The sequence below is a fragment of the Aulostomus chinensis genome, chromosome 3, assembly GCF_037954235.1.
Source record: "Aulostomus chinensis isolate RoL2024-O1b breed Wild chromosome 3, RoL_Achi_v1.0, whole genome shotgun sequence".
Classification (NCBI taxonomy): Eukaryota; Metazoa; Chordata; class Actinopteri; order Syngnathiformes; family Aulostomidae; genus Aulostomus; species Aulostomus chinensis.
The window spans coordinates 29,384,666-29,398,068 of record NC_141322.1 but is presented as its reverse complement, the minus strand read 5'-3'; the positions used below and the strand labels follow the sequence as shown (position 1 = coordinate 29,398,068).

Below are 13,403 nucleotides of genomic sequence, written 5' to 3'. Positions count from 1 at the left end.
TGTATGACCCCGTGTTGGTGCTGCAGTGCTGCTCTCTACCTGCGGGGGACGTCCTCCTCCGCATACTTGACAGCCACCGCGTACGGCCCCTCCACAGACGGAGTGTACGACACCGTGTGAGTCCCGTCACCGTTGTCAGTCACCTCCACCGGCTCAGCGACTCCTTTGGGAGCGCTGACAGACACCGCCAGCGGGGCCTCGCCCGCCTTTCTGCAATCCACCATGAACGACTGCGGGATGTGGGCCCTGACCCCTGACCCCACACCGGGACCAGAGACTTTGACCTTACTGGAGTCCACCACGTCCTTCACCGGCACCTTGAATGGACTTCCTAGAGAACGGGAGAGGGTGCTGGTTTAACAGAGGAGATCTCTTCCAGGGCCAATGTGTAGCATTGAGAGAACTCACTCAGCAGAAATGAAACAATATTCTTAATAATCCCTCCATCACACCTGGAGCTGACAGCCATGGCCTTCCACCAGCCATCGTTTCTAATCGGATCACGCGTTCTACTTTCCCTTCGCTGTGAGTCAAAGAGTCCCACAGGGAAACACGTTGAGCTTCCCCACCCACAGAGTCAACGAAACTGAGCTGCTTTTCAACTTCAGCCAGTATCTTCAACCGCGTCTTCAAGAGGTCAAACCGAAAAACAGCCACCGAAACCTTTTATCAGCATTAACAGCATCTTTTAACCTTGTTGTTTACAGACTCAAATGGAAGCGAAGCCAACAAATGATTGAGGGAACAAAAGTAACAAAAGTGCTCAAGGTAACAAAAAACAACAACAACAAAAATCTGGTCTCACCGGGGATGTGCTCTCCTCCGTAGGTGATATTAACGTCGTAGAGGCCGGGCGTGAAGGAGACGTACTCCACGCTGCAGCTGCCATCTTTGTTGTCTTTGCAAGACATCTTTGACTCTGATGGACCCTCAACGGTGATGCGTAGACCACCCATGCCTGCCCCTCTGGTAAAAAAAAAAAAGAAAAAAGGTCAAAACACCCCAAATCAGCAATCCTTTGATCAGAGGTTAGAGACTTTTTCCTCCGGTATCGGCCCTCTGCCTCTACCTGGTAACGATGTTGAAGTGATTGGTCTTATTGGTCAGGCCTTGCTGGAGCCCCGGCCCGGTAGCCACCACCCTGCTGGGGTCACATCCCTCCGACACAGAAACCTTGAACGGGCTCTTTGGAACCTCTGTTTCGTCGAACAGAACGTGGACGTTGTGGATGCCTGAATCACACAGCAAGAAAGGCAGCAGGCGGTGAATTCCTGACACATTCACAGTAAAGAAAGGGAGGCGAGGGACTACTTCTGCTTAGCTGTCTGCTAACGAATGTGGACGAGCAATTCAACTGTGCGTCTCCTTATATTTCCAAATGTTATCAGACCAACTTAATCACAAGTCCTTCTGCCAGGGTTGTCTAATGCTTTATGGACTTTATGGACAGTCACTCATTTCAAAATATAAGAAATTCAAGTGGAAAGTGAGTCTTTTGGCACCGCAGTGCATCATGGGATTGATGGGGAGGGGCATGAAAATCAGGAAAAGCATTTTAAGTGGATGTGAAATTAGCAGCACACTGAATGCTGCGGTCATTTAGAATTGTTTACATAAAATTTGCTGGGGAAAATAAAAACTCTGGCTACTGGACATCAGAACTGATCCAGACTCCAGCTGAGACCTGCGGTGCGTGTAAAGTGTTCTGAGGTAATTCCACTTGACTTGAGATGGTTCAAGTACATCTTAATAGACTTTTTACACACAGGTGCAGCTGCGTTACCGTTCTCAAAAGGAGTGTACTCCACGCTGTACGTCCCGTCAGCTTTGTCAGTGACCAGGCAGTCTGTCAGTGCCCCAGATGGGTTCCTGACCTCCGCTTTCACATGGTCTCCTCCTTGCCGGGTCAAAGGTCGCGCATCCACCGTGAACATAGTGGTGGCTTCTCTGAAAACTCCTGGAGAGAAGAGAAGGTTGAAACAAGAGAAAAGATGAAGGAATTAGGCAAAGGGGATGTTTTAGAGCCACACGCCGAGCCCGAGAGACCACACCACACCTTGTCCTGCCACTCCAGGTCCAAACACCTTGACCTTGGAGGTGTCAACGGCTGGGTCTACCATCACCTTAGTGGGGAAACCCGGGACAGCCTTGCCTCCGTACTTCAGCAGCAGAGTGTACATGCCAGAGGTCAGGGGGACGTAGGTGACGGTGTAGGTCCCGTCTTTGTGGTCCACCACCTCAGTTTTAGCTTTCACTCCTGGAACACAAGGTCTGGGTTTAACACGATGACCAGAGACCTGAACACTGAGTGAGCTGGTCTTTAAGGCCAGTTTAGACCAAAGATTCGTTGGTTTAAACTTGCAATGTGTCGAGTCTACGATGTTACTGCAACTAGACGAGACAACATGGTTTCCAAAGCAACTTCCACTGGATGAGTGAGTGACATGAGTGGCAGAACGTGCAGTAAAAATAACTGGTCCTACTCCTCGAACACTGCTGCATATAAATGTTGGTGGTACTGGTTGGTGCAGAACCTTGGGGACTGGATGAGGACGAGTCTGGAACGGCCTCCAGGCTGAGTTGTCCGGGCCCAGCATGAGAACAGTCCACGTTCACCACACTGGTCTCTCCCACCTGTGGCAAGATACACCAACTTTTATTTTAACTCAGGGAAAAAAATGACTACACTTCTGCACAGTAGAGGGTAGATGTCGTGGTTCCAGGAGTGGTGGTGAGGTGAGCAGCTTCAGAAACTAGGAACATTATCCCAGCAGCGATGTCTATAAAGATTTCCTGCTTTAATAATCATAAATAGAATTTGAATTCCGGGTCAAATTTTGATGGTCATCCCACAGCTCTAACCTTGGCTCTCTTGAGGCCAGACCCCGATGCCACCACCTTGGAGGGGTCAAAGGGCATCTGGACGTCGGCTCTAAATGGCGAGCCCGGGATGTGGACCTCCTCAAACAGAATGTTAACCAGGTAGTCTCCAGGTTCAGTTGGCAGATAGGAGACAGAGCAGGTCCCATCGCCGTTGTCCGAACACTCGATCTTGGCTTCTGTGGGACCCTCCACCGTCAGCCCTAAACCTCCGGTCCCGGCACCTTTGGTGTCGATGGTGAACTCTGCCGGATTCCCAACCAAACCTCCCTTCAGGCCTGGACCAAATGCCTTCACCTGGAAGGAGAGCAGAAGAGGACATGAAGCCTCCATGCTGCTCTTTCAGCTGCAACTTTAACATTTTCTGTATTTTCTTGCCTTACGTTTTATTTCTTAATCTTTTCTCAGACCGAGAATCGGCATTAAAGACATTCTTATAAAACAACAAAAACTTTACAGAACAGAGCAGAAGTGAATCAGCCCCAACACTTCAGGTTCAGACGCTGATGTTACCTTGCTGGGGTCTGGTGGCAGCTGGCCCTCCACGGGGAAGGGGCTCCCAGGGACCGAGTGTCCATCATAGGTCACATTAACAGCGTGCAGCCCCTCCTCCACCGGGGTGAAGCGGACCAGACTGACATCTGCTTTTCCAGGTTCAGGCTCCACTTTACAGGGTACCGCCCTCTGGCTGGGACTCAGCTAGGAACACACACACACACACAAATACATACACATTAAAAAAAATGGGAATAATGTCATGAAGTACACGCCTGCCAATATTCACACATCTATCATCTCTGCACTCACCACCGCGACTTCCAAATGACCTTGACCTCCCGCTCCCTTGGTGTCCACGGTGAACTGCTGCTCCTGACCGACCTCCACTCCTGAAAAGACAATCAAACTCAAGTAGGGACGAGTCACCTCACGGGGAGAATGAAAGGTCAGAGAGAAAGCCTGATTTCTTACTTCCATTCAGGTCGTCCACAGTGACCTTACTGAGGTCCAGCGGGGCGGCGACTCCCACCGTGAAGGGGCTCTTTGCGATGGGATCTCCTCCAAACTTCACCACTATTGAGTTTTCCCCCTTCAGACAAAGATCCAACACTTTAACAATTTCTTCTGTTACTGTTACCAACATTCTGAGGGTCCTTTGAGTGTTTGAGGGCTGTTTGGAGGGGCAGCATTTTTTCCAGCTGCTATGAAGCAGAGCATCCGCACTGATTACAACATGAGCACAAGGCAGCGTGTGCTTCCTCTGGATCAGGTAAAGGCTGCAGCCCTGGTGCGTGTGTGCTTTACCTGCTGTACAGGTGTGTATTTGACAGTGTGGGAGTAGTCGTAGTTGTCGATGATGTCAAAGTCTTTAACTGGAGAGGAGAAGGAAACATCCAGTGGTGCTTTTCCGGCTCCCTTCATCAACACTTTGAAATGAGTGGGTTTACCGCATTCCACACCTGGACACACGTGAACAGGTAGTTTGAAAAACATTTAAAAAAAAATAATCTTTGAGGCGTTTGTTTTGTGTATCTATGCGTCTTACCAGTGCGAGCTAGCCCAGGACCCTCTGCTTTGACCTTCGATGCATCGTGGGAGGGGTCAACTTTGACGCTGAAGGGGCTCTGTGGAACTTCCTGAGTGATAAACACGCAGAGATTCAGCGGCGCCGACCTTTAAATGCCACCACACATTCAATCTGTGAGCGCTCACCTTGTCAGTGAACAGCACTTTAACTGTGAGTCTCCCAGCAGCAGGGGGGATGTACTTGACTGTGAACGTGTCGTTGGCGTTGGGGATGATGTCAAAGTCCACGTCGGCCTCTTTGTCGCCGACCATGTTGGCGTCACACTTGATGCCCACGCTGACGTCACCTGAAGAGAGACACACAAGCGCTTTGTTAGAGACTGGACGCAAAACGCAGGTCCGTCGTAACCTTTTTGTGACGCGTCAGCTGTGACTCGTTTCTGTCCAACTACACTCGCCTCCAGACAGAGGCGCTAGACCGCCTTTGTTTTGCGCTTTTCATGCACTGAATCATGTCAGAAACACCCTGCCACCCGGGGCTCCTCCTTGTCACAGGCGCTAATATAAACGATAAGATCACCACTCAGCAAAATCTGACTTCCCTCCAGCAGAGCCTGGCTGTCAATCACAGCCGGGGAATTCAGATTATGGGAGGAATGAGAAAGGAAACCACGCCAGAAAACAGAAACTGGTCTGATCGTTTCGCCCTCTGGAGAGAGAGAAGAGCAAATCGAAAAACACCTCGGCATTGAATATTTCTTCATTTTCAAAGTAAATGAACTGCCAAAGCAGTTTGTTGCTGCAGTTGGTGGAGACATTGTAACATTCATGACCGTACACATGAAACAGTAACTGTGGTTGACGTTTCATTGTTGCACCAGCAACATCCACAAACTCAGCTGTTACCAGCCTGTGCAACAAGTAAACAGATCCATGCTAAGGAAGTTAGCACTGGATTGTTTCCAAATTTCAGGTAACTTGCTGCCCCCTATTGATTTAGGTCGTTAAAAAGGAGAAGGGTCGGCTTGTTGAGAGCGCCTGCAAAATGAACCTTCAAGAACACAAAACTCCTTTTTGTCTCGTTGAACCACCGCACAGTCCCAGTGCATTGTGTTGGAGAGACTTCAACACACATATGTTGAGTCTGGATCGCGTATGGGGCGTTGCAAACAGTTCTCAATGCTCGTGGATCAGACGGAGGTCCCACAAAGTCCCAGTTGAAGTGCGGGGGTCTGGGTTTGAGAGTGTTTTCAAACACGCGGAGCAGGGAAGAGGCAGTTGGAGTTGTGCTGGGTTGGTGTGGTGTAGGTGGGGAGATAAAGAATAACTTAGACAAAGCTGTCCTGTACCCGTCTGCACAGAAAAGTCACAGTGATGAATTTCCTGTTAGGATGTTTCTGCTTTGAGATCACCACCAATAAATACCAGGGGGAAGTGTGTGTGTGTGTGTGTGGGAGAGAGAGCGAGTATCAAAACACAATAGTGAATGTTTGTCTGTACATGGCGGGGAGATGTGGCGTGTAGTGTTGGAGTCCTTGTGTGGGTTGTTTGGACAGAGATGGAAACGGCTGTCACACCAAATGAAACTGTCGGTGAAGATTTACGGTCTTAATTATTACCCTGCGTGCGTGCGTGTGTGTGTGTGCGCGTGCGTGTGTGGGTGAGAGAGAGAGAGAGAGAGAGTGACAGAGAGAGAGAGAGCGAGGGGGGCCTCATTTTACTGCATTTGTGGGGTCTCACATTCTTTGTGGGGCCAAAATGGCTGTTTTAGGGTTTGGGGTTAGGAAAGGGTTAGGCAGTCAGTTGTGATGGGTAATGTTAGTGTAAGGGGGCTAGTGTGTGTGTGTGTGTGTGTGTGTGTGTGTGTGTTACCATCTCCAGCTCCAGAACAGTCCACGGTGAAGTGTGTGGGCTCATTGGCCTTCAGTCCCGTCCTCTCCACTCCAGGACCGAACACCTTCACCATATCCGGGTGGCTGCCTTTACCCACATTCACCTGCAACCATCAACAGGAGAGAAATGTCATCAACCGAAGTTCACCCACTTTGTTTCTTCAAACGGGTCAGTTAATGGTTGTTTTGGTCATCTTTTTTGTTAACAGTTCACGACAAAGCAACAGTTTGTCCTGACGGTTAAAGCGGAGTGCAGCAAGGCTCCATACTGGGCTGTTTCAGAGTTTTTGATTGAAATGATGCACTAGTTCTGTTGTTTTGTTTTTGTTTCAATGGCAGCTACGCAGCCCAGAGGGGATGAGGTCACAGATGATTAAAAACAAGAGTTTGTATTCAGGTACCAGCCTCCGCCCTCTTTAGAAAGAAAGTTTTCCAGATATCGGACCAAAAGGCTCATCAGTTCAGCCTCTCACTGAAATATTTTCACTGCTGTCTATTTCCATGTATGAATATAAACCTACATAAATGAATGTAACGTTTGACACATTAAATATTAAGGTTTTCAATGCACATCTCATCATCTTCATTTTACGACACTGTGAAGGAAATCTTGACAAGGATAACGTCAGCACAATAAAGACTGTACACTAATCTTCAAAAGTTCTGCGACAGAAAGTGTTTTTTTTTTTCTCCATCCAACTGGTGATGAGAGGATGGATTTCTAGGAAACGTCTGTAAGAGCGCCTCCAAGTGGTTCCAATAAGTACTGACCGACATGCAGGGGGGCTGCCGTTTTATCACCGCTACAATCCGGTGGAGTGTTTATTCACTGTACACCAACAGCTGGATACAAATGAACAGGAGCACACAAAATGAAACATTGAAACACCGATGGCACAGCCGCAAACAGCTTGAGACAGAGGATAACTTTTAAAATCCTCTTATTTTGTTAAATAACAGACATATGGTCACCAAGCTAAACCAAAATAATTTCACCTTTATGATTCTAACTAGATTATTTGCAATTACAAAACCGGTTGGTCCTACGAAGTTGTCACGCATTTCAAAAAAAATAAAATAAAAAAATTAAATATTCAAATAAGAGTAAAACAAAGCCAAAGTCAAAGCGAAAGGCAAAATAAACCAAACAACACAGTAAAAAATGTAAACATCATGTCAGAATTTATTTTGAAGCCAATTTTTGTTTCCAACTTGAGCTCTGATTGAGGAGCGTTTCAGTCAACATGATGAGTGCAGGTACAAAAGTCAGCTGTTCACTCAATCAGCGTTTTGCAGAACCATTCCAGGAATAAAAGAACATGCTACACGCATCCGGGGTCAACAGGAGACCCCCACCACTTCTGACAAACAAACCCGGTGTTCGTCTGGGGAGTGCAAAGCTGCATCAACACTCAGCTTTTCTCCACCGGCCTCCTCCTCAACACGTCTATCAGCTGTCTTCCAGGTCGGTTTTGTGCCGTCGTTGCAACACTTGAAAAAAATGGAGGCGGCCACAAAGTTTTATCAGTCAAAAAAACTTGAGCCAAATCTCACGTGACCCTCAGAGCCAACGGTGCAGATCGCCGTGCACCTCGGGGGACACGGAGGTCCTGCTGGAACCAATAAACCACACGGTACACCACAAGAACGTAGTGCTGGTAATCTGAATAAATAATAATAATACTTTTTTACAAAAAAACTCAGAAAAAAAAAGGATTTTGACTTCCAAAGTTTATGAAGGCGTTTGCCCAAATCTTTCTGAACTGACATTTTAAAATGAGCGAAGTGATAAATGCTGTTGAGATGAATCCATCACAAAACATCTAATCCGTTTAGATTCCTCCTCACGCCGCAGCCCTGGTTTGCTGTGACGATCGCCGCCGTGACCGAGCAGCACAGCCTGACGTCAGCTTTACTGCAGGCACAAAGGTTGGAAGGTTTTAACTCGGGTGAACCACGTTCACTAAATCTTCCACTCACAGCGTAACATAACAGTGTACCAATCCATCCCCAGTGAGGGGGAAATAAAACGTTTTCATTCTAATCGCCACAAAAAACACGAGAACGCAGAGTTCCCCAGGGTGGGCGATTAGTTCAGGACATGCCGGGTGGCTCCAGCCTCCACGCCGCCTTCTCTTATTTCCCATCTTGATAAAAAGGTGTCATGTCTGTGCGTTCCCATGTTGCCCACAGCTGGGCGTGACTATTTACTCTCCGTCCATCGGGCGTGTTAACATTAAAATTGCAGGAAAGGCGCCGTCAGTCATCGCCAGCCTGCCTGCCTGCCGCTGCAGATCCCAACAAGTCGGGTGAATCATCACAATGACGTCAACTCCGAGGCTGCATGAGAGTCTGGGACAAGTGCTAACTTACCTGAACTGAAGGGAAGAGAGCGCGCAGGCAGACCTCAAACAGCCTGCTAGCAGATGTGTCACTCAGCTGTGACTGCTCCGCAACTACACCATCAGGCTGTTCTGGACTTTGTACCCAGTGACGGCTGGTATCAATGGGCTGAGCTGCTTTATGCAATCAAGATGAGAGAGTTATGGTTTTTATTGTCGTGATCATTTTTATTATTAAAAGATTGTTATAAAGTTTAAAGTTTAGTTTTAGAAAAACTTGAGTGGCAACAGCACCAAATAGTTAAAAGAAAAGAGAGCACCTCCAAAGGGGCTCATTTTATTCAGCCCGCGCTCACCGGATCTGCTCTTATTTATTTTGCGGGTGTGAATGATTGACAGGTAACATGTCCCGCCCTCACCCTTTACAGTCCATTTGGGCTGACTTCATTCAGTCCACGGGCCGGTCTGTTCTGACCAATCAGCAGTGTGCTGACGCAGGGTCAATGATTGACAGGTGTCATTTCACGCCCCACGTGATTTATTTACTTGTCTTTTGGGCTGACATCGGCAGGTGCTAACATGAATGAGGTGGCTCGTCTTCTTAATAATCAGTTTTCTTCTGTGTCCGATGAGGAAAAACTGGGCGTTAAGAGACTGGGCCCCCATCGTCCAAATGTTATTCAAATTACTCAAATGGATAAACGACAAAATCTTAAGTTTTGTGTGAGCTTCTTTTCAAATAAGACCGGTCCCAACTGTTCAAGGGACAGAGTCCATCCATCTTCTCCCTCTCCTCCTGTTCAGGGTGGTGGGGGTGGAGCCTATCCCAGCAGCCTTCCCCCTGGACAGGTCACCAGTCCATGGCAGGGCCAACACATAGAGACAGACAACCACTGGCTCTCCCAGCCACGCCTACGGTCAATTTAGAGTCTGGATTAACCTGGTCCCTCTTGATGTCTTTGGACTGTGGAGGAAGCTGGAGTACCAGAGAGAACCCACGCAGGAACAGGGAGAACATGCAGACTCCACCCAGAAAGACCCCGTGCTGCAGCCGGGGCTCCACCCACAACCTTCTTGCTGGGGGGCCACAGTGAGGACCACTGCTCCACCGTGCTGCCTTCTTGTGCTGTTGTTCATTGAGAGAGACTGAATGAGGATGTTACCTTTACTTTGCCTTATGGCTCTAAGTAATTTGTTCGCCCATCCAGTCAAGCTCACCACCAGCCGCCACTGTTGGTGCCTCTCCCACCAACAGCAAAAGCAACGCTGCTGCCAGCTCTCGCAACCTCGTAATAAATTCCCGGGCAGCACTAAAACACCACTGGGAGATTTGTTTCCACTGTTGGTGCAACTATCAGGAGCTGAGAGGGAAGACAGCTGATAAACTGATGATCCAAAGATAAAATCATGAGGCGGCTAAAAATACTTCATTAAAATGTACACACGCATCGTGTTTTTAAAAGCATACTTCTCCCAAAAAGTGTATTTTGCTGTTCAACTACTCACAAATTACTTTTGAACTAAAAGACATTTTTTCACAACTGCATTACAGCGAAAGAATGCGGTAAGAGGCAGCCTCTTGTATTTAGCTTTAAGCTAACGGTGTCCTGTATCCACCAGTTAGCCACAAAAAAAAGAATTAAAAACACACCACAACACTGCCAGTTTGTCGCTACTTCGGTTAGCAACAAACAGTTTTGCTGTAATTTGTTGTCGGTGGTTATGGTTGCCGTTAGCTTCAAGCGAAATACCCGTGGCTGGCTCTTATTGCATTCTAGAGTCTGCAGTTTGCGGCAATAAAAAAAAAAGTAGAAGAAGAAGAAGAAAAAAAGACATCTATGCGAGCTATTAGCAGTTTGTGAGTACTGAAATAGTTTTTTGGGTGAAATATCGATTTAGCTTCACTTCTCTGAACCTCTCCTGGTTCTTAAGCAAGGTTTAACCCACCAGAACCTTCATTCTTATTGAACGGAACCAAAGCGCCACTGCTCATTCACTCAGTCGTTCCAGAGGCCATGTTTCCTGAGCGTTTTCCATCACTGGAGCAATAAACCGTTATCTGGTCATTGTCTGCAGCTGAGCTGCAGTTTTGTTTTAAAAAGGAATTTTGCATTTGTTGCCCAAGTAGAGAAAATGTTTTTTTCGTGTTATAACTTTGCTTGTGATTGTGTTTTTGTCCCTCTGGTATCAAAGCAGAACAATGATGTCAAACATCAGAATATAGAACATATAGAACCGAGTCCGTCTTGTTCATGTTACGGACTACTGCCTCATTCAGAGTTTTTTATTTTGTTTGCAAGAGATTGTTTGTTGTTGTTTTTTTTTTAATTCTAAGAAAAAAAATGCCTTTTTTCTCAATCAGAAAGGTTCAGATAAGTGAAGTTCTAGCGTAATTAAGCAGAGAGAAACGTGTTAAAAGTACAAAAGGTCAAGTTAGTTACAGTGCATTGGTCAGTGGTCACAGTGCAGAAGTGATTTATTCATGCAAGCGGTGGTTAAATAAATCATCATAAACAAAACTTTAATTGCACCATTACACTTAACCTTTGCCTTTTTCAAACTCATGTAAAACATGAACCACATTTGTTGTTTCAGAGCTGTTAATACAGTGTAAAGAGGGTTAATATGGTGAATAAACTTCCACATTTAATGAAAATACATTAAGATTCGATGAACACAAATCGTGGTTACCCTTTTCTGTTTAAATCATAGAGTGGTCAGGCGATTTCAGTCAATAATTAGTTAAGAGTTGATTTAAACAGAATATTGATTTGAATTCAAGTATTGAAAATTATGGAAAACATTTGCAGTTTTGGGAACTTAATAATTAAACAAACAAACAAACAAACAAACAAACAAAACAAAATCACATCAGTGCTAACAACCTTCACTAATAAGATTTCAAGCTAGTTTGGCAGAAATTTCTCTTCAAACAAAACGAAACTGATGCTCCATGACACCCTTTTAGGAGGCCAACGACTTGCCCACCAGTTATTTTATTCCTTCATATGAAGAACACTCAGTCACTCCATCATAGATGTTTGTTTTTAGGTTGTATTTGTAGTTTGCTAGCTAGCTAGCTAGCTAGCTACAGTTGCTACAGCTAACGAGCTAGCTACGGTCGCTGCCCAGCAAACACTGCTGGCCCTTCTTTGGAGCAGATGCAGTCGTCTTTGGTAAAAAAAAAATAGTTAGCCTATTATTACTGGCATTTTTCAGTCAGTTTCTAAGGCTGCTCTTTAGTTTATGAGCTAATACTTCAATTAATGAAATGTTGGGAAATAAGCCACTTAGATTAAATAGTTAAATTAACAGATTTGTCTTTTTTCAATCGCATGTCTGTTTGAAACCAGAGTCCCCAATTAGCATTTAATCCAGAACAGCTGCAACAACTTGAGCAGTTTCGGTACTTTCTCAAGCAAAAATGGCGAATATTTGCAGGTGTAATATTCAGAAACTATCAGGGCATCTTCTGCTGCTGCTTCCTGCCGAGCTGTGGTTGTTGCTCCTGAAGCTCTCTCGTTTTGGTAACAATTGTAGGCGCAGCTGTTTTCCGATCTCCTCTGTCTCCTACACTAGAAGCTGTACCTCTCCTCTACGTATGTCGTGATGATTATGAGCGGCTTCTTCATCTTTCCTCTCGCCTGTCTACACTCCGACATCTCGACTCTTTCGTCTGGACCAGGCGGCTTTGAGCCGACAACCTTGTTGGTTTCCACCTCAGCTAAATGTTTTGAATGGACCCGGTCGGTTCTCTCTACCTTGACAGGATCCTCAGACGTGGGAGAGACCTCATTTCTTGTTGTGAGAGGCAGAGGGTGGCTGCTTACCCTGAAGGGGCTGTTTGGGATGCTGACTCCTGCCCAGGCGATGGCCACGGTGTGTTTGAGGGGGGTGGTGGGTGTGTAGGAGCAGGCGTACAGCCCCTCACCTTGACTCCTCATCTTCACCTCCACAGGAAGTCCCTCTGCATCCTGACAGGAAGACAGGAAGAAGGGTTTGACTTCAACGTTTTGTCCCCCCCCCCCCCCCCCCCTTTAGCCAGCTAGCTGTGCAGCGATGCAGCATGTACACCTGATCTTGATTTAATCTTCCATCCCTCAAAAAACATCTCTCTCTTGTCGACTGTGCACGACTGGACTTTGGGGTGGAAAAAAAAACCAGACTCGAGCTCGTCTCCAAAAGTGGATGTTTATGTGGTTATTTTTTTCTGATTTAGAGCATAATAACGCTAAAACTGTTAGAAAGCGTAGCTGTTTTCTCACATTCATCTGCTTTTTTGTCCTTGGATTTGTCTCAGTTCATCATTTGTTCATCACTTTAGACAAAAAAAAGCACCACAGGGGAAAAAACAACAACAACAAAAACACAACAACAGACGCTCAGAGTCTCTGCCCGCCAACTCAGCACGAGCCAACAGGCTTCAAACATGTGAAGCCACGCCCACAAAACTCGGGTTACAACTGTGTGAGAGCGAGCCGAACACAGAGAGAGAGAGAGAGATAATCCCCACGCGCGTGTTACTCGCCATGTTACAGGCGTGTGTGTTTGTACTGCGCGTGTATGATCCAGCGTCGTACCTGAGCCATGATCTTCAGAGGTCCGTTCCCGGCGTCCTTACTGCTGATGGTGAACTCAGCCGGTTGGTTGACCAGACAGCCGGTCTTCTCCAGCCCCGGCCCGTACGCCTCGACCTGAGGGACAACGGCAGGCTTAACCCTCTCAAAACACGTCATCTCCATGTAAAATGATTTGTGGGATCACT

The 13,403-nt window shown here is 46.7% G+C and overlaps 1 protein-coding gene across 3 annotated transcripts in view; it reads right to left on the bottom strand.

Moving 5' to 3' along the window:
• Positions 1-13,403, bottom strand: part of flnba (filamin B a) — a 51,478-nt gene that overhangs the window by 12,933 nt on the left and 25,142 nt on the right. For all 3 annotated transcript variants that reach the window (XM_086200248.1, XM_086200247.1, XM_086200249.1), the window contains exons 14-29: positions 13,219-13,332; positions 12,469-12,612; positions 6,277-6,400; positions 4,591-4,751; positions 4,424-4,514; positions 4,183-4,337; positions 3,850-3,967; positions 3,688-3,767; positions 3,394-3,579; positions 2,863-3,177; positions 2,535-2,634; positions 2,057-2,257; positions 1,784-1,957; positions 1,070-1,232; positions 806-966; positions 40-331 (exon numbers count right to left, since the gene is read on the bottom strand). In XM_086200248.1, the coding sequence (XP_086056374.1) occupies positions 40-331; positions 806-966; positions 1,070-1,232; positions 1,784-1,957; positions 2,057-2,257; positions 2,535-2,634; positions 2,863-3,177; positions 3,394-3,579; positions 3,688-3,767; positions 3,850-3,967; positions 4,183-4,337; positions 4,424-4,514; positions 4,591-4,751; positions 6,277-6,400; positions 12,469-12,612; positions 13,219-13,332 (2,579 nt within the window). The remainder of the gene's footprint in view (positions 1-39; positions 332-805; positions 967-1,069; positions 1,233-1,783; positions 1,958-2,056; positions 2,258-2,534; positions 2,635-2,862; positions 3,178-3,393; positions 3,580-3,687; positions 3,768-3,849; positions 3,968-4,182; positions 4,338-4,423; positions 4,515-4,590; positions 4,752-6,276; positions 6,401-12,468; positions 12,613-13,218; positions 13,333-13,403) is intronic.